This window comes from Populus nigra, chromosome 3 (genome assembly GCF_951802175.1).
Source record: "Populus nigra chromosome 3, ddPopNigr1.1, whole genome shotgun sequence".
Lineage (NCBI taxonomy): Eukaryota > Viridiplantae > Streptophyta > Magnoliopsida > Malpighiales > Salicaceae > Populus > Populus nigra.
Window position 1 is genome coordinate 25,067,462 of NC_084854.1, and position 18,186 is coordinate 25,085,647.

General features: G+C 34.8%; 2 protein-coding genes across 3 annotated transcripts; both read left to right on the top strand.

Moving 5' to 3' along the window:
• Positions 1-1,521: 1,521 nt before the first annotated feature.
• Positions 1,522-9,431, top strand: LOC133689303 (4-alpha-glucanotransferase DPE2-like). 2 transcript variants are annotated; one of them, XM_062109115.1, is made up of 23 exons: positions 1,522-1,669; positions 2,272-2,668; positions 3,000-3,114; positions 3,234-3,289; positions 3,392-3,519; positions 3,643-3,769; positions 3,882-4,078; positions 4,449-4,527; positions 4,696-4,734; positions 5,189-5,308; positions 5,459-5,560; positions 5,735-5,818; positions 5,915-6,157; positions 6,240-6,365; positions 6,560-6,634; positions 6,774-6,845; positions 7,402-7,521; positions 7,675-7,772; positions 7,984-8,143; positions 8,260-8,358; positions 8,456-8,653; positions 8,802-8,895; positions 8,995-9,431. In XM_062109115.1, exons 2-23 carry the CDS (start codon positions 2,315-2,317, stop codon positions 9,237-9,239), a joined length of 2,931 nt encoding a protein of 976 aa, XP_061965099.1. In that variant the 5' UTR covers positions 1,522-1,669; positions 2,272-2,314; the 3' UTR covers positions 9,240-9,431. The 2 variants fall into 2 exon arrangements, with proteins under 2 accessions (XP_061965099.1, XP_061965098.1); XM_062109114.1 differs by having other exon boundaries at positions 1,601-2,022.
• Positions 9,432-9,994: 563 nt separating this feature from the next.
• On the top strand, positions 9,995-13,239 carry LOC133689250 (phosphatidylinositol 4-kinase gamma 8-like). The gene is made up of 4 exons (XM_062109051.1): positions 9,995-10,373; positions 10,565-10,607; positions 10,721-10,826; positions 11,239-13,239. The coding sequence occupies exon 4, from the start codon at positions 11,348-11,350 to the stop codon at positions 13,034-13,036; it is 1,689 nt and encodes a 562-aa protein (XP_061965035.1). The 5' UTR covers positions 9,995-10,373; positions 10,565-10,607; positions 10,721-10,826; positions 11,239-11,347; the 3' UTR covers positions 13,037-13,239.
• The last annotated feature ends 4,947 nt before the right edge of the window (positions 13,240-18,186 follow it).

The following is an 18,186-nucleotide window of genomic DNA, read 5'->3' on the forward strand; positions in this document are numbered from 1 at the left end:
CAAGGTTTATGAGGTAAAATGTAAGCTTGAATTCTCATCACAAAAACAAGCAAATAAATAAAAACAGTGGCTCTTACGGTCCGTCCCCTCCTCCATCGCCTCCATCGTCCACACAGCAAACCTGGTATGGGTGCCGAGTTCCCATGGAAGTCCTGAGGAAGTCAAGAAGGAGCTTCAACACCTTGCCCCTCTCTGTGACGCCCCTGTTGTGGTTTTTTCATATTTTTTCCCCTCACTATACTCGCTGTTAAAGCATTAATAATATTTTTTACACCTTCGAGAATTGACTATCTCATAAAATTCCTGTGAATTGCACGGATTCCTTGCTAGTTTCTTTCTGTGGAGGCAATTTTTCTATCCACTTCCCTTATCATGAGCGATTGAGCCCTGTCTGTGTGAATAAAATATATACTTTATGCCTTGAAATAATATCAAAACATGGACTGAAAAATGGAGCTGCGAAAATGAAAGGTTCTGTTTTCTTTCTTCTAAATAAAAATCTTGGAGATTGAGACAAGAAAAGAGGATACATTAAGAGGATTTTTTTTTATTTTTTAAAAATTATTTTTAATTAAAAAACACTGAAACAATATTAATTTTAAATTAAAAAAATTCAAATATTTTAAAAACACGGACGGATTGCACGTTTCCAAAACAGGCAGAAAACAATAGCTTGAACACTTTATTCTACCCTTCTTAATTATTGTTATTTGATTCATTACTTAATTATTGTGTGCCGTAATGTCTGAGATAATTAATAGTTAATAATTAAAATTTTAATATTTAGTATTGTGATACAAAGTATTTTTTATTTAAAAATAATTTTTTATTTATTTTTAATATTAGTACATCAAAACTATATAAAATCACTAAAAAAATATTGAATTAATATTTTAGTAAGTTAAATATATTTTTAAAAAGCATTTAAATATAATTTTAAATATAAAAATAAATAGTGCATCGAGATAAGGTGTAAGAAGTTGAAAGTGAGTGAGATTTTTTTTTTAAAATTAAAAACAGCCTTAAAAAAAAATTGGATCATTGAATTAATTGTTACTATTAAAATAATATTATTTTAATTTTTTTTAAGATTTTCTCTTAATATTGACACTTCTCATTTAGATTGGTATTTTCTAAATTATTTAGGCCACTAAAAATCTAATTGGCTGAATTAAATTTTATATGGTCAATATCCTATTTTATTTAACTAAAATCATCATGAATTAGGTCGTCAGTTCTCGGATTTAATATTAGCGTCAACATTTATAATATTTTTTTGGAAAATCTAATAAAAAGAGTTCAACACACTCCACTTGGCAGAGAAATATGATTATTCAAATAATTCTTTTATAATCATTGGACATATCAAGACAATTGACCAAACTGAAATCATCAAAATCTTTTGAATGAAGTATAGCCAATTTTTAATTGTCATAAAAAAAAGTATAGTTATCAAAGAGGAATTTATAATTTTTTTTGAACCATATAGCTCATGATTCATGCATCTATTCACAAATTGTTTTTCTTAAAAAAATGTATAATAAATAATATATATTAGGACTGAATTTTGGATTTATTTATAAATTCAGACAGTTTGTTAGCAAGTGGAGGTGGATCCACTAACAAGGGACACACAAACTTGGAGAGATCTCTCTCTGTGCCATCACTGGTGAGTTACAAGTGCGTGAGATTCTCCCTTGTGGAGAGCTTTGGATTTGATTTTCATTTCTAACCAGCTAAGAGACACACCCACACCCTTCTTGTCTCCTTTTCGATTCACAGAAGAAAAATATCAAAGCTCAACAATTTGCATATTCTCTTTCCAATAAAGAATCAATAAAAATATCTTTGTATTGAGAAAGTGATGATCATTTCATTATCTGCAAAGTAACCTCACCTTTCGCTGCGTTGGAACCAAACGAACCCCACTCTTAGATTCCTTTGTTTCTATAAGAGGCACTGACTGCTCTTTGTTGGCTTTTAACAAAACGTGGAAACTAGTCTCTTTTGATTGAAGTAAAGGTGATTACTGCTCATATTTCGATTAAAGATTCAATCTTTATCTCCTTTTCAAGTCAATCACTTGTAATTTTGATCCGGGCACTTGTTGTTTATGGTCAAAATATAAAATTTTGCATCGCTTCTTTAAGTTCATGATTTTTACCTTTCGGGTCATTCTAGTTATGCTATGTTTATCAGTTAGTTTTGCAAAGTTTTTTTTTTTTTTTAAAAAAAGTAGTTACTAACAGATTGCGTTTTGGGCTACGGTAGAAATCAAGAAATATCACCAGGGTCTGATTTGTTTCTCAAAGAAATGGCAAATTTGGGATTGTTTACTGGGACCAAGACTGTGAAGTCAGTGAATGTGAGTTTTAGATTACCATATTATACTCACTGGGGTCAGAGACTGCTTGTGTGTGGATCTGAACCTGTCCTGGGTTCATGGGATGTGAAGAAAGGCTTGTTATTGAGCCCTGCGCATCAAGGTGAGGAGCTCACATGGTGTGGAAGTGTTGCAGTACCGAGTGAATTTAGTTGCGAGTACAGTTATTACGTGGTGGATGATGAAAAGAGTGTGTTGAGGCGGGAGATGGGAAAGAAGCGTAAATTGGTATTGCCCGAGGGGATAAATGGTGGAGAAATTGTGGAGCTTCATGATCTTTGGCAGGTGATGCTTTGTGCTCTTTTCTTTCACCCCTTTTCATGCTTTACGAATTGGTGTTTTCCATTTTCATTTTGTAGAAATGTTCTTTAAAGGATTCTTTCTGTGCCCATTATTCTGGAAATGTATGTAACGGCATTGTTCTGACATGTGTCACCAACAGATTTTTCTTGTAAATAGAAGTAATCTCACAATAACAATTGCTCTTCATGGTTAGAATTGTGTTGGCTTCATAATGATTCATTGATTGAAGGGGCGTACAGTTTACGAATAAAACAATGTCGGTTTCTTCACATGTAACTTTGCTGATGTAAAAGTTCATTTTCATGGAATTCAGACTGGTGGTGATGCCATCCCTTTCAGAAGTGCCTTCAAAGATGTCATCTTTCGCCTAAGTTGGGGTTTGAACATAGAGAGACCCCTTGGAATTCAGAATAAGTTGGACATGGAAGGTAATTGTACAGACTTATTAATGTTCAATCGTTGTTGCTGTTGCTATTGTTGTGTTAATGTTTGTGCCTGATTTCTGTTTACTAACCTTTTTTCCTTTGTGATTTCTTAACTATAATAGATGCAGTCCTTGTCCATTTCAAAATTTGCTGCCCAAATGTAGAAGAAGAGACATCAGTAAATTCTCTCTCCCTGCTGAGCTGCGCACATTTGTCTTCAAGCAAAGTTATGCATGCTCTTTTCAGCATTGCACCTATTTATGAAGTTTGATATGTCCAGGTATATGTAATTGGCAGCACCGCAAAGTTAGGGCAGTGGAAAGTTCACGATGGGCTTAAACTTAACTATGCTGGTGACTCAGTTTGGCAAGCAGATGTTGTGATGCAAAAGGGTGATTTTCCATTAAAATATCCTTTCGAAGCGTTTCCCCCCAAACAGTTGGATGTTTTCTAAATCATTTGGTTATCGTTACACTGTTCTCTCCCTCCCTGTGTGTGTGTCTCTGTTTGTCTTCCTTAATGGTTGTTTACATATAAGTACTGTAAATACGGAAAGGCAGGAAACTTTTCTTTGGAAACTGGTGCACATCGCGACCTTTCTATTGACTCTTCCAAAGTTCAGCCAAGATATATTTTCCTTTCAGATGGCATGATGCGAGTAAGCTATAAAGATGAACTCAAATATCAGCATATGTTGTTGTCAACATATGTTGTGGTGCTGGGGACTTTTCAATCGTGATTATAATTCATATATATATTTTTTTAAATAGGAAATGCCTTGGAGGGGTGCTGGTGTTGCAATACCAATGTTTTCTGTTAGATCAGAAGCTGATCTTGGGGTTGGTGAGTTTCTTGACTTGAAGCTTCTTGTTGATTGGGCTGTTGAGTCAGGATTCCATTTAGTCCAGCTTCTACCGATCAATGACACATCCGTGCATGGCATGTGGTGGGATTCATATCCATACAGGTATGCAACAGAACTACCATTTATAGAACACAGAATTTAGTATTACAGGGGGACTCTATATAGATTGTATTAAGGCATGGTTAAGTCGATTTTTCGAAGACAGAAATTACAGGGGGACTCTATATAGATTGTATTAAGGCATAGTTAAGTCGATTTTTCAAAGACAGAAAGTGTCTTCAATTAAATCACCTGGTTAAGAAAAATAAGCTCTGACATCATCAATTTAATTGTTTATTTTCTCTAAAATTTCATGATGTTGCAGTAAAAATTCCACTTAATTTTTTTTCTTCTTAAATTCTTGCAGCAAACAAGGATTTGATTGGCAAGCTCATTTAAAGTTTTCTCCTGCCTTGGTTTTTTGTTCTTGCAGCTCACTATCTGTGTTTGCATTGCATCCACTATACCTGAGAGTAGAGGCACTTTCTGAAAATCTACCGGAGAATATCAAGGTGGTTTCATAGGCTGTTCATTTTGTCCTATTTTACAGGATACAAGAGTAGATTTTCTTTATTATATGCTGGCAATTACAGTGAACTATATTCTTACCTATTGAACTTGCTTTTTACCCATTCCTTTTTGTTGTTAACACCCTTCCTTTCCTTTTCTTTTTCTTGCAGAAAGAAATACAGGAAGCTAGAGAGCAGTTGGATGGAAAGGTTTATTTTTTGCGATTCTTCAACTTCATGAAGGAACACATTTCCGATGTTCATCTCTGTTGTTTTTAATGACTTGTTGTGACCCAATTAAGAAAATGACAAGAAATTAGAAAAGGAGTGAACCATGATGTTGCATGCTTTCCCTACAGGACTGGCCTGCAGGATCAGTTCTTCAGTGCTTTAGCTCGTTACAAAGGCATGAAAGCAGCAAGCCATCACTTGTTATTCGATTACCTAGCTCCATCTTACATAGTAGAATCTTATACCTTGATGTAGTTCTTGGATGGGAGGGAACAAGCACTCATGTTAGGCAGTCTCAAACATCATTTTAACAAGATATTTGTCTTCATGAAAAAGAAAGAAAATAAAAGTCCAGAACTTGTTGTGATTAGAATTATGATAATATGGCTTAACCAGTCCTTGTATTAACATATTTGAGCTTGGATCTGTGCAGGATGTTGATTATGAGGCTACGCTGGCTACTAAACTTTCAATTGCCAAGAAAGTGTTTGAACAAGAGAAAGATTTGATACTCAACTCTAGTTCCTTTCATAAATATTTCTCTGAGAATGAGGTCTTACAGACTTATATTTTCTTCTTCCTATGATCATGACCATTACTCCTAAAGTACTTTGATGTGCAATTTGAACTTTGATCATTTTTCTCCTTGATTAAACTCTTTAGAGCCAATTGGTTATCTAATGTATGTTTTACTTGATTGCAGGAATGGTTAAAGCCCTATGCAGCCTTTTGTTTTTTGCGGGACTTTTTCGAAACATCAGATCACAGCCAATGGGGTCGTTTTTCCTGTTTTACAGAAAAAAAGGTTGCCCATCTCTTTGGCTTTTCGTTCATCCAAGTTGAGATTAAATATCATTTGTTTAAATTTTATCGGATCTTTTCACACATGATAACTAGGTAATATAGATCTTTGATTCAATTTCGTAAACAAAGTTATGTTATTTGAAATCTCTGACAAAATTGCACCATTTTCACACAGCTTGAGAAACTTGTCTCAAAAGACAGCTTGCACTACGGCATAATTTGCTTCCATTATTATATCCAATTCCATTTGCATTTACAGGTAAGTTAATTGATCTGATGATATTTGTCTATCATTTGCAATTTCTCTTAAGCCAGCAGTCGGTCTTATCTTGTTTGTATCATAATTTACTGGCAGTTGTCAGAAGCTGCTGAATATGCAAGAAATAAAGGGGTAATATTGAAAGGAGATCTACCTATTGGTGTAGACAGAAACAGTGTGGATACCTGGGTCTATCCAAACTTGTTTCGCATGAACACCTCCACTGGAGCACCTCCAGATTACTTCGATAAAAATGGGCAGAATTGGGGCTTTCCAACTTATAATTGGGAGGAAATGTCAAAAGACAACTATGCTTGGTGGCGTGCACGTCTAACACAGGTTTTGCACTCTACATATGATGATCATGTCTTACTTTTCCTTCGTTTCTTTCTGAAGAATAACTTATTTGTTTCAATTACAGATGGCAAAATACTTTACAGCATACAGAATTGATCATATTCTAGGTTTCTTTAGGATCTGGGAGCTTCCAGAGCATGCCATGACAGGTCTGATTGGGAAATTCCGGCCGTCTATTCCTCTAAGTAAGGTATAGCAGCACCCTCCTAGCTTTCCCGCATGAAAAGTAAGTTTAGAGGATGCAAGAGCAATTTAGGCTTTGCTATAGGGTACTGGAGTTCTTATAAAGCCTAAGTACCCTTGCAGCACTAGTCCTGAAGGCACCTGTGAGAGCAATTTCCTTTCATGTTCTATTAAATATGTTCAAATAATGTTCTGCTGCAGGAAGAACTTGAAAGAGAAGGAATTTGGGACTTTGATAGGTTGAGCCTCCCATATATCCGGCAAGAATTTGTACAGGTTACTGAGTTTTCTTTGTTGGCTGTAATATGTTCTATACTTCTGATGATTATCAACGTATTGCATTTGACTTATGACCTTAAACTAAATCAGACATTATGAGCATTTTGATTTACCCTCTCCTCTCTTTTTTTTTCAGGAAAAATTTGGAGCTTCTTGGACCTTTATTGTGTCAAATTTTCTGAACGATTATCAGAAGGGCCGCTATGAGGTAAAGTTATGCTTTTAGTTGATACTCTTTGAGGTCTACCTCTGAGCATTTTGACTGAACCAAAGTTGGTCCAGTGAAGAATTTGTGACTCCCAATGAGCTTTAATGGTCTTTTGAATTCTTGTCATAAAGGAACCTTTTCATATGAATGGACTGAACTGTCTTGCAATTTCTGATATTAAATTTCTTCCATTAAATTTCTTATCTGGTTCTTTCAAGTTGTTTTGTAGTCTCCATTCTGTTATAGCTCCAACATATGTTCTTCTTCTTCTAGCCATTTGATTTATTATATCCCCATATATAATGCATTCTTCTAGTAATCCATTTCTGAAATTCTGTTGACTTGATATAGACAATCTATGAGCTTGTTTTTAGGGACTCAAGTTTGGTGGTGTTCTTGAAGCATCATTTTTTAGTCTTACTGTCAAGAAAGCGATTCTGAATTCTTATCGCTTCTCATGTCTATTTACATCTGCTTCAATCTTATTGTATCATATTCGGTGTTTTTGTTTTGGTCCGAAAAATTGGTTGACTCATTTTTCTTCAAATTACTCTAGTTCAAGGAGGATTCTAACACAGAGAAAAAGATTGCTTCCAAGTTGAAGATGCTTGCAGAAAAGTCCATGTTATTGGAGAGTGAGGACAAGATACGCCGTGACCTGTTTGATCTTTTGAAGGTAGCATATAGTGAAAAATATTTATATTCCCATAATTTTGGTAATAAGGGATTTATGCCAGACCTGTCTCTTGATTGCTTTAGAGTGACTGTTCAATATTGATCCTATTACTAGTCTCAGTCCTTGGTTTTGATCTGTTAATTATGTTTGTAGAATATAGTTCTTATTAGAGATCCTGAGGATGCAAGTAAATTCTATCCTCGTTTCAATCTTGAGGATACTTCAAGTTTTCAGGATTTGGATGACCACAGGTACTCTAATCATATGTATTATGGGAAATTCCTAGTGCATTTAGTTTGAAAGACCTATAGAAGAATAAAGTAAACTAAAAGTTATGCATCCCCCTTTTGCTTATTAATATTTCCGGTGTTCAGTAACCAAGTACTAGTTTTTTTCCTTGTTTTCAACAACCTCCTCAATTCCTGCTGATATAGCTTCTCTTACCATTGTCATGCAATACAGCAAAAATGTTCTCAGAAGATTGTACTATGATTACTATTTTCACCGGCAAGAAAATCTATGGAGGCAAAATGCTTTGAAGACTTTGCCTGCTCTCCTGAACTCGTCAGATATGCTAGCCTGTGGGGAAGATCTAGGTCTCATTCCTGCTTGTGTTCACCCTGTATGTTTGTTCAATCCTTCCCAACTAACTGCCCACATTTCCACTCTTTTTAGTTATTTTATTTTTTCAAATCTGCATTCTGTAAAAATCAAGCATGATTGGATAATGTTATGCAGGTCATGCAAGAACTAGGATTGATAGGTTTACGCATTCAACGTATGCCCAGTGAATCTGACCTGGAGTTTGGTATTCCTTCTCAGTACAGCTATATGACAGTGAGTTCTAGACTTCTTATGCTATATTTCCATGTCTATTTGTTCCCTACAGTTCCATTAGAATGATATTAATTGGGCTGGCAATCATGTGCTTCAGGTGTGTGCTCCATCATGTCATGACTGCTCGACCTTTCGTGCTTGGTGGGAGGAAGATGAAGAAAGAAGATGCCGATATTTCAAGAACTTGGTGGGGCCTGATGCAATTCCTTCTAGTCAATGTGTTCCAGATATAGCACATTTCGTCATAAGGCAACATGTTGAAGCTCCATCAATGTGGGCAATCTTCCCTCTTCAGGTACTGTAACTTGGCTCGATTATCAAACATCAAATCTTAGGCTGCTATAGGGAAATCTGTATCATAACCAGTGAATATTATTTCATGTATTAGATCGATGTTGATCAATGCAAATTCAAACTAAACCATTGGTTTTCTTAATGATCAGGATTTGTTAGCACTAAAAGAAGAGTACACAACACGTCCAGCAACAGAGGAGACAATCAATGACCCAACAAATCCAAAACATTACTGGAGATACCGTATGTGTTCAATTCCATTTCTATAGATAGATTTAGTTAGATACTAGATTTTCTTCCAGCTAATAAACAAAGCCGATTATTTCTGTGTCATGTTCTCAGGTGTACATGTAACATTAGAGTCTCTGCTGAAGGATAAGGAACTCATAACAACCATCAAAGGTCTTGTTCGAGGGAGCGGACGCGCACATCCTTCTGTTCAAGAAACCGATGAGCTAGGGAATCAAGAAACGATAGTATTGATTCCAGGCAAACATCAAGTTACCACTGGTCAGGAAAAGATTTCCGTCGGAAAGCAACTAAATGGGGTTCCGAGAAAAGAGACCTGCGTTCCACAAGTCCTGTGATATCTTCTACGACACTCGCACATCTTGCAGCCATTAGGGCTGAAGCCATGCATAAGCTTGTACAATACGAGCAAACTATGGGATGTCCTTGTTCACATGAACCGCTTGTGAGAGTCAACATCCTTCTTATAAATGGCTTGCCATTTTATAATTTGAAGTCCTTCCTTTTAATAAATGCATACTATTTGCCAATTTTATTATACAATTAAACTAGATTACCTGATTAGCTGGCTAAGTCAACTTGATTACTTGTTAATTTGATTTTTAGTTCAGGTTTATTTCAAAACAAATTAGACTAGAATTGATATGGTTTGACTTGGATAAGTTGACCATGACATGTTTATTTGAATTGTTTTTTAAAAAAGTTTAATTTGGGTATACGAAAACCAATTTGAAAATATAAATGAGATTTGATTAATTTTATAATTGCCTGATTGATTTAAAAAATTATCATCGATTTCTTATTGAGTTAATTTGTGAATTATTGATCAATTCAGGTTAAATTATATTTATTAAAATAATTAATTTCTATTTTTTTTATTAGCATTGACCGAGTAATCTAGAGTGCTAAAATCGAATCAAGCTTTGATTTTCAAGTTTTTTAAATCAATTTACGAAATATAAGTATTTTTCTCTCAAAATTGAAAAAAAAAGATATAAAAGACATCAGGAAAATTAAGTTATGTTTTTTTTTAAAATAAAAAAAAAAGAAGAAGAAATATTCTGCCGAAAAGAGTGGATCTCAACCGGTTTCACAGGATGCCCCACTTGCAAGGTGACAAACGGTTACAGAAAACGAGAGAGTATAACCGGAAGCCAGCCTGTATGACACAATAAGAATCTGCCGCGTCCTAGCATTGCTCTTCTTACGTGGCATTTTCTGATTGGCCAGTGACAATAATAGCCACAACGGTTGGCTAAAATTGGAAAGACCAAATTTAGGCAGAAACTAACTTTTAAAAAAGGGGGAGGGAAGGAAAGACAGTTAAAAAAAAGAAAAAAACAAAAAAAAAACAGAGGGTGGTAGGAGTGGTGGAGAGAGGTTTTTTGGAAATTTTATTTTCCGGTGACCGGACTCGTTCGTCGCTCCTGTTGCTTTCCAGTCTTCCCTGAATGCCTTAATCAGCGTTCAGGGTATTTCTTTTTCTTATACTGTCATTGCTTTGTTCCTAAGAAACACAACATTAGGACATCAACAAATTATCATATGATTACATTTTTTTTTGTTAATGTCTGTTGGAAACAATTAGTTGTGAATTTTACTACATGATCCTTAACCGATGTTTGATTAATTTATTTGTTTTGTCCTTGATTTTTTTTTTCAGAAATTTTTTGGAGATTTACCCGCGAGGAACGAGAGATTAATAGGTGATCAATGTTGTTGAATAGGGTCTTAATCCTCATTTTGTCACAGAATATGGGATGTGAAATTTGATCCATGTGGTTTAATAATCTCCAATGTTTTTAATCTGGTATTGTAGGTGATGAAGGATTCAAAAATTTGGTACATTTTGGCCTGTATTTCGTGGGCTGTAGTTGAGTGAAACAAAAGGAATCCTAGCACTTGGCTTTTCCCACCAATATTATGTAAGCATACATTGTCTCTCTGTGTTTAATCCTGTGAATTCTTGTTGCTCAATTTTCTATCTTTTCCTGTTGTTCATGGAAGATTTGCCACAATTATTCTGGGGATATGTAAAAAACTTTTGAGGGCCATGGTATTCTTGATGTCCCACATCTTTAAACTTTTAAATTTCCTTGAACTATGGTGAAATTTCAAAAATCTCATGGATTGTTGGAGGAATTTGAATTGCTGTAATAGGATCGAAGTATTGTAGAATGCTGGTAAGAAAGCTATGTTATGAGGATTATAGAATTAACCTTGGTTTGAATCCTAGATCTGTGATGCTGTTGTTGATTGCTGTTGAAATTTTCTAGATATGAGCCCTAGATGTTGTTGGTGACTGATTTTGATGTTGTGCCTGTTATGGATATGTAGAAATATGATGGCTAATCTCCCATGGAAGACTAAAACTATGGGAATCCTCTGAGAAGAACTGCCCTTGGCTTGCACTACTGCCATTCTCACCTGCACGAGATTCAACAAAATGGCAGTAGCCATTGATCAACATCATGGATTCAAGCCATTTAAAAGATCTCAGAGATGTAGACTCCAATCTCTAACTAACTTTGACTTAAACATTCTTGAAATTGACCAAACCAATCTTTCCAGCTTAAAACAAGCATTCGAAGTAGTTAAATTTCACAGAAGCTTCTCCAGTCCGTGTTTTTCCTTGGCCACTAGAGTTGAAGAAGAGCTCGACACTACTCCAAGGATTGAGATTCTTGGTGGCCATGGAGCCCCGAGAATCTGTGATCTTGTTGTTGAGGTTGCCATAGCTTTGGCCTCCGGTGTTGATCCCATACCAGTATCAAGTGGACTAGGTGGTGCTTACTTTTTGCGCAGCAGGAATGGAGATAATATTGCACTGGCAAAACCAATTGATGAAGAACCTTTAGCCTTCAATAACCCGAAAGGCTTTGGGGGGCTGATGCTTGGCCAACCTGGTATGAAACGATCAATTCGAGTAGGTGAAACTGGACTTCGCGAATTAGCTGCTTATCTACTAGACCATGGTGGGTTTGCTGGTGTTCCTCCAACAGCATTAGTAAAGATATCCAGTGTTGGGTTCCACGTTAACGGTGTTGAAAATATTTCAGCTCCGCCCTGCAAGATTGCCTCACTCCAACGTTTTGTAGAACATGAATTTGATGCTGGGGAATTAGGCTGTTCTGGTTTTTCAGTTGCTTCTGTTCATCAGATTGCGATTTTTGATGTAAGAGTCCTAAATCTTGACAGGCATGCTGGAAATATACTTGTAAAAAAGAACGATCAGAAGGAAAAATATGCAGCCGGGGCAGCTGAGCTCGTGCCTATAGACCATGGACTTTGCCTACCTGAGTGGCTTGATGATCCTTATTTTGAATGGCTGCATTGGCCTCAAGCCTTAGTTCCCTTTTCAGAATCTGAACTTGTGTACATATCCAATCTTGATCCATTTAAAGATGCAGAGCTCTTGAGATCTGAGCTTAGTTCTTTAAGGGAATCTTCTATCCGAGTTCTTGTCCTCTGCAGTATTTTCTTGAAGCAAGCTGCTGCGGCTGGCCTCTGCCTTGCCGATATAGGCAAAATGATGACCAGGGAGTCTTGTAGTGGAGAGGAAAATATGAGTGTATTAGAGGATCTGTGCACAAAAGCAAAGGGAGCCGTTGTTAATGCATCAGATGATGAAGAGGATAATATGGATAGCAGAGAAGAAAAGGACGAGTTTGAACTATTTCAATTCGATGACGAGACTCAGCACATTTCTGCTGAGGTAATGGATGTCCATCAGCTCTTACAGTCCCCTCCCAAGATTGCTAAGCCACCTAAAATTGCAAAATTCTCACCTGTAAGATCACTGCCTAGGTTGGAAGATGAAGAATTATCTCCGTTGTTTGAGGAAACTGACCATGAAGTCAAAAACTATAACGATGGTGATGATATCAACAGGACTATCAAAGAAAATGGCGGAGACAACAATGGGGACGACAGCAAACTAGGGGGATTAACGAGGAGCAAGAGTTACTCAGTCCGAAATAGGGCTTGCGAATCTGAGGGCATTTCTTTTGGAGACTTGAGTGAAGGTGAATGGAAATTGTTCTTGGAGTGTTTCGAGAAGCTTTTGCTGGAGGTTCTCGAGGGCACAAAATGTGGCAGCTTGAAGCAACGGTTGGGAACTTCTTGCCAATTCTGAGAAAGTCGAGGGGTGCTTGTATGTATCTAGTTGGAGAAGCATGTACATTGCCCCTGTAGATTGTAGATAAACATTTAGGATTAAAAAGTGATGGGCAGAAAGCCATCCTTTCCCTTAATTTTTGTTTCTCTTTCATTTTATAATATCTTTGTATACAGAATTGTGAATATTGTCCATTACATGATTGATTCTTCTTGCTAGAAGTTGCATCTGAAATTATTGCAGTAACTTGTTATTGCAAGTAAATGGCTCTGTCATGTTGGTATCAACAGCAGAAACCAAGAAATATTTGGTGCTAATCAAGAACCTCATCTACTCTTGGATCTTTGATTTCTGCAATGATCAGGATCAGAAAGGTTTAACGCCTATGTTTACATGGCTCCAAGGAGATTGTGGCAAAATGTAGCAGATGCAGCCAACAATCAGGCTAGGTTAATTCTTTCAAATTAAAAGCAGAGTTGAATAGTTGATGCTCCCAAAATTCATGCGTCTTGTCAAGTGGAGCTAGCGTGAATTTCATTTCATTCAAGGATCCAATCACCAACTTTATTAGACAGGCTTTAGCCCTGTGAAGATCAAGGCTTGAACCCATTTCAAACTACGACTGTAGAAACAAGCTCATTAGAGATATCCTTCGAGGACCGGCACATCAAAGTTAAACCCATCAGTGGTGCATTGTGAGTCAGTAGCAACTAGTAAGAGTCATTCCACACCGGCTACTATAATTAATAAACTCGGTTTAATTTGATAAGTTTACTCGAAAATTTATAATTTAAAATTTTATCTAGATTGAATTTTAAATTAAACCAAAAAAGATATTAATTTAATGAAATCTAGTTGGCATTATTAAATTTGATTTAAATCCAACTTGATTAACTCTAAATAGGTTTTTTTTTTTGAATTTTTAAAAATCAAAACAATAATGGACCCTTTAACCCATGTTTATTTTTAAGTTAATATTTAAATTGAGTCTAATAATTATGCTTACAATAATAATGATGTTTTTTTTGTTTTGTTTTAATCCGCGGTTTCCCAAGGACCAACTAACAAGTTGTGAAAAATAGACTAAATTCACATGATTTATTATTAGAATTAAGTCTTCAATTCATCATGGAAAATATATTCATTAGTCAATTATATCATAGGTAGTATACTAGAACTAATTAAACCTGCAAAAAATAGATTAATTTCATTATCCATGTGAGGTAAAAAACAAATCATCCGAAACCAAAGTAGAAAGACTCATGAGAAACTGGATTCACATTATTCATAATTAGAATTAACCCTTGATTCATAAGATCATATGTTCACTTACCATTCGAGGATTGAAAGTGTTTTTCCTCGACATAGATGTTTGGACGTGGATGGAAATCTCAAGAGCCAAACTCTTCTACATTTGTTTTTGATAATCAAACATCAATTCTATATCTACTCACACACCATGAATTCTAAAACTCATTTATTTTCTGTATTTTCATGGTTAAGGTTTGAAAAAATAGATTAAATAGAAGCTATAAATTAATGTGTGTCAATAAACCAAATACTTTCAAACCCAGAAATCATCATGCCGCACAAACATAGCCATAAAACCCTTCGTTCTTCAATTCTCGGATCACAGATCTTCCACATAACAGTGTGTGAAGGTAATAAACATCAGACCAACCCAGAAAGGAATAATAAATAAAAGCCAATAAGTGAAGGGTGCACGTGTAGGTGAGCTGAACCTGAAAAGTGATGATGACCCACTTCAGAGAGAGAAAGAATGATGCTTTAATACTACTTGAGGATGAACAAAGACAAGAATTATTGCCCCCTTTTGATTTGGGTTTTTGATTCCATTACGCCCTAATCTAATCATACATAAAATGATAAAATATCTCAAATCCTACCTTCTTACTTAATCTCTCTAATCCCATCAATGGACCTCCTCAACATCTTGCTAACAGTGACCACTCCTCCTTCACCAACCCCACCCTGCTGCCTGTCTACTTCTTCTTCTTCCTGATGGCCTCCCTCTTCGTCTTCTAAGCTCTGATGGAAACAATGATCGGTATCATCCACTCTTTCCTGGGTTGATGCGACCAAGTTGAAAGATCCAAATTTGGGCGTGGGTTCTTGAGAATTGCCACCGAAATGGGTGTCAAAAGTGAAGGAAAAGTTCGGATTTGATGGGGCGAGTTCTTCAATTTTGTCAAGTGCTGTAGGGCATTTTTTTCTTCTCTTGGATTCCCTGATTGTTTCCTGCTCTTCTTTCTTGGATTTCTGGCTTGAAGAAGTTGCTAGCAATGGAGGGTCTTGGCTGGAATCATGGCTTTTGGATGTTTTTTCAATGTTGTTTTTCTCTGCCATTACTTTGGGTCATGAGGAGAGAAGACATAATAAGAGAGAGACCTTCCTTTCGGACAGCTTTTTTAATATGGTAAGTCATGAATTTACACAAGGTCTTTATTTGCTGGTGTAATTAAAAAAGATTCTGTCCTTTGCAAATCACAAAGTAACAAGTAATATGATGAATGATGATGTTAGAACATAGGCAAAGGCCCCGTACAAGCATGTCCCTATATCTTAATTATAGTTGCAAAACTATACTCGGAGTGTAAATTTCAAAACTTTTTTTTAAAAAATAAAAATCAAAGCAATTTTGGTTAATTTATTTTATTTAAAAATTAACAAGTTAAAAACCGGGTTTTAATTGTATCTAGGTCAATCAAGTTAATAGGCCAATCTAGATTTTTGATCAGATCAACTAAATTTTTTTTACTTTTATTTTTTGATTCAAATCTATTAGGCCGGTTCAAATTTTACTCAGTCTTAATTATATCTGGCTTGGATCAACCAAGTCAACATGTTAATCTAGATTTTTGATCGGATTAACTATTTTTTTTAATTTAGATTTGTCAGGCCGGTTCAAGTTTTACTCGATACTTTCATAGATATAATTGGTAATATTTAATTAAAAAACAATAAACTAAGACAACTTGTTAGTTATTGCTAATGCAATTTCTCATGTGTTAATATAAGAGATTTCCTTACTTTTTATATATTTTAATTTGAATTTTGAATTAGTATTATGAGATTTTTTATATCAAGATATCACTAGCTATTCTATAAGCAGTAATAGGTTACTTCTAAACATTATAAGATTTTACATATATTTTGAATGTCGTTTAAATAAAAAACTCAATTAACTCAAAAATCAATTCAAAAAACCCACTATCTTTGAATTTTTTTTTTATTACTGATGTTAAAAATAAAGAAGGACAAGTTATTGTTAATGGGAAAATTAATACATTCAATCGAACAATAGAATAAATTGAAAAAACTAAAAAAACTAAAAAAACTGAAATTAAAAAGAAAACAAAGAAACTGATTTAAAAACCAGAAAAATTACTTGGTCCGATGATGTTTCAGTACTAAAGAGCTAAACTAAACTAAACTAAACTAAACTGGATTTGTTTCAGTGAAATTTGAACAGAAAAGAAAGTATAAATAGCTTACTTAACCTAACCCTAAGCTATTATTTCCCTTGTTTTGTCTTTGACAGCAGCCACCCCTCCTTTTAATTTTATGAAGACGCAATCCATCCCCACTTTTTATCCCCCTTTACCTATAGCCCACCATCTCCAGTGTTGACGCGGCCATGCTTAACTTATTCTCAACCTCACCTCAACTTGCTTCTTCTTCTTCTTCTTTTTTTTTTTTTTTTTTAGTTTAGTCTGTGTTTGTTTTTCGGGTAGTTTTCACGTTAGTGATGAATCGCAGTAAATAATATATTTGGTTTTTAAAAAAATTGAGTTTTGTGCTGTGGGATTCACTCAAAAATTAAGTTTAAAATACAATTCTCGTACAGCAGTCTTTGCATTTTTTTTTAACTCAGGTTCATAAATATTTCTAATATGTTTACTCGAAGTTACCAAAATATCCTTGTTAGTCTCCTTCTTACGGTTTGTAAGAAGGACAAAAAATGACTTCCTTCTTCAAGCTCCGAACCTGGAGAGAAACCTGGGATGGGATTGCAGCAGCGAAGCAATAAAAAAAGTGTTGTAATTCATGTAGTTGTTTGTAAATTTTTATATTAATGAAATGTAAATTAATGCAATTGAAAATTAAAAACTAATTACATGTCTTTTTGGTAATATTATTAGTAACATCAATTTAGACCATAATTTTTTCTAAACACCTTATACATGTTTTTTACCATACATAAACTTTAATCATAATCTTTACTAAACTCAAATCTAAATCTAACTAATCCAATTAAATATATGTTTTTTTAAAAAATTTATTTTTTAAAATCATAATAATAAAAATTATTTTAAAAACAAACAAAGACTTGGATGCCGGTACTTCAACGAGGGAGGGAGGGTCCTTTTACAAGTCTAGTTTTTATGCAACAAATTAATGCAAGGACGATTAATTCATTTTTTGGTGGCTTTTTGAGTCTTTCTACTGCTATTGATATTGTTGTCGATTTTTTTACTTTGATTTCTGTTCTTCTCGTGTAATTTAAAAATACTCAATGAATATTATTGTGGTTAGGTATGGTTGTCTAGACAATATATCTTTTTTCTCATATGTTTCCAAGTCTGAGCAAGAAATTATATGGTTTGATTTTCAAATATAGAATTAAGAATAACAAAACTTTAAAGGCACTGTTTGGTTTCCCAGTTTTTAATACTGAAAAATCAATCTTAACTAAATCAAACCAGTTTTGTTTGAATTGTTTTTCATTTCATTTCAGTCTAGTCATATTCTCAAAAGATAATATCTCGTGAATTGGATCGTGAACACCTTAAAATTCACCTTTCAAATGATTCAAGATAATAGGAGCGAGCAAAATAACTGAAAAAACCGAATCATGAAAAAAAACCGATCAAACTAATTAAAATTTTAAAAAAATAACCAGTTCAATTTTGGTTTTATAAGCTTGAAACTGAAAAAACTGAACCGAACCCAAACCGGAAAAAACCCAAGCCAAACCGGAAAAAACCAAGCCAAACCTGTTTGAACCAGTTTTTGTCCTAAAAACTGAACCGAAACCAGCTGGTTTGAACCGGTTTCAGTTTTTTTTTTAAATTTCAGTTTGGTTATCTTTTTTTTTTTAATAAAAACCAAACAGAACAAAAATTAATCACCCCTACAAGATAGTT

What these genes read in the sequence shown, in the direction of transcription:
- LOC133689250 (XM_062109051.1), top strand. Translation starts at nt 11,348, where the DNA reads ATGGCAGTAGCCATTGATCAACATCATGGATTCAAGCCATTTAAAAGA.
- LOC133689303 (XM_062109115.1), top strand. Translation starts at nt 2,315, where the DNA reads ATGGCAAATTTGGGATTGTTTACTGGGACCAAGACTGTGAAGTCAGTG. An exon ending in TCCGGCAAGAATTTGTACAG is followed by an intron (nt 6,635 to 6,773) that starts GTTACTGAGTTT and finishes TTTTTTTTTCAG; the next exon opens with GAAAAATTTGGAGCTTCTTG. An exon ending in CAGGATTTGGATGACCACAG is followed by an intron (nt 7,773 to 7,983) that starts GTACTCTAATCA and finishes CATGCAATACAG; the next exon opens with CAAAAATGTTCTCAGAAGAT.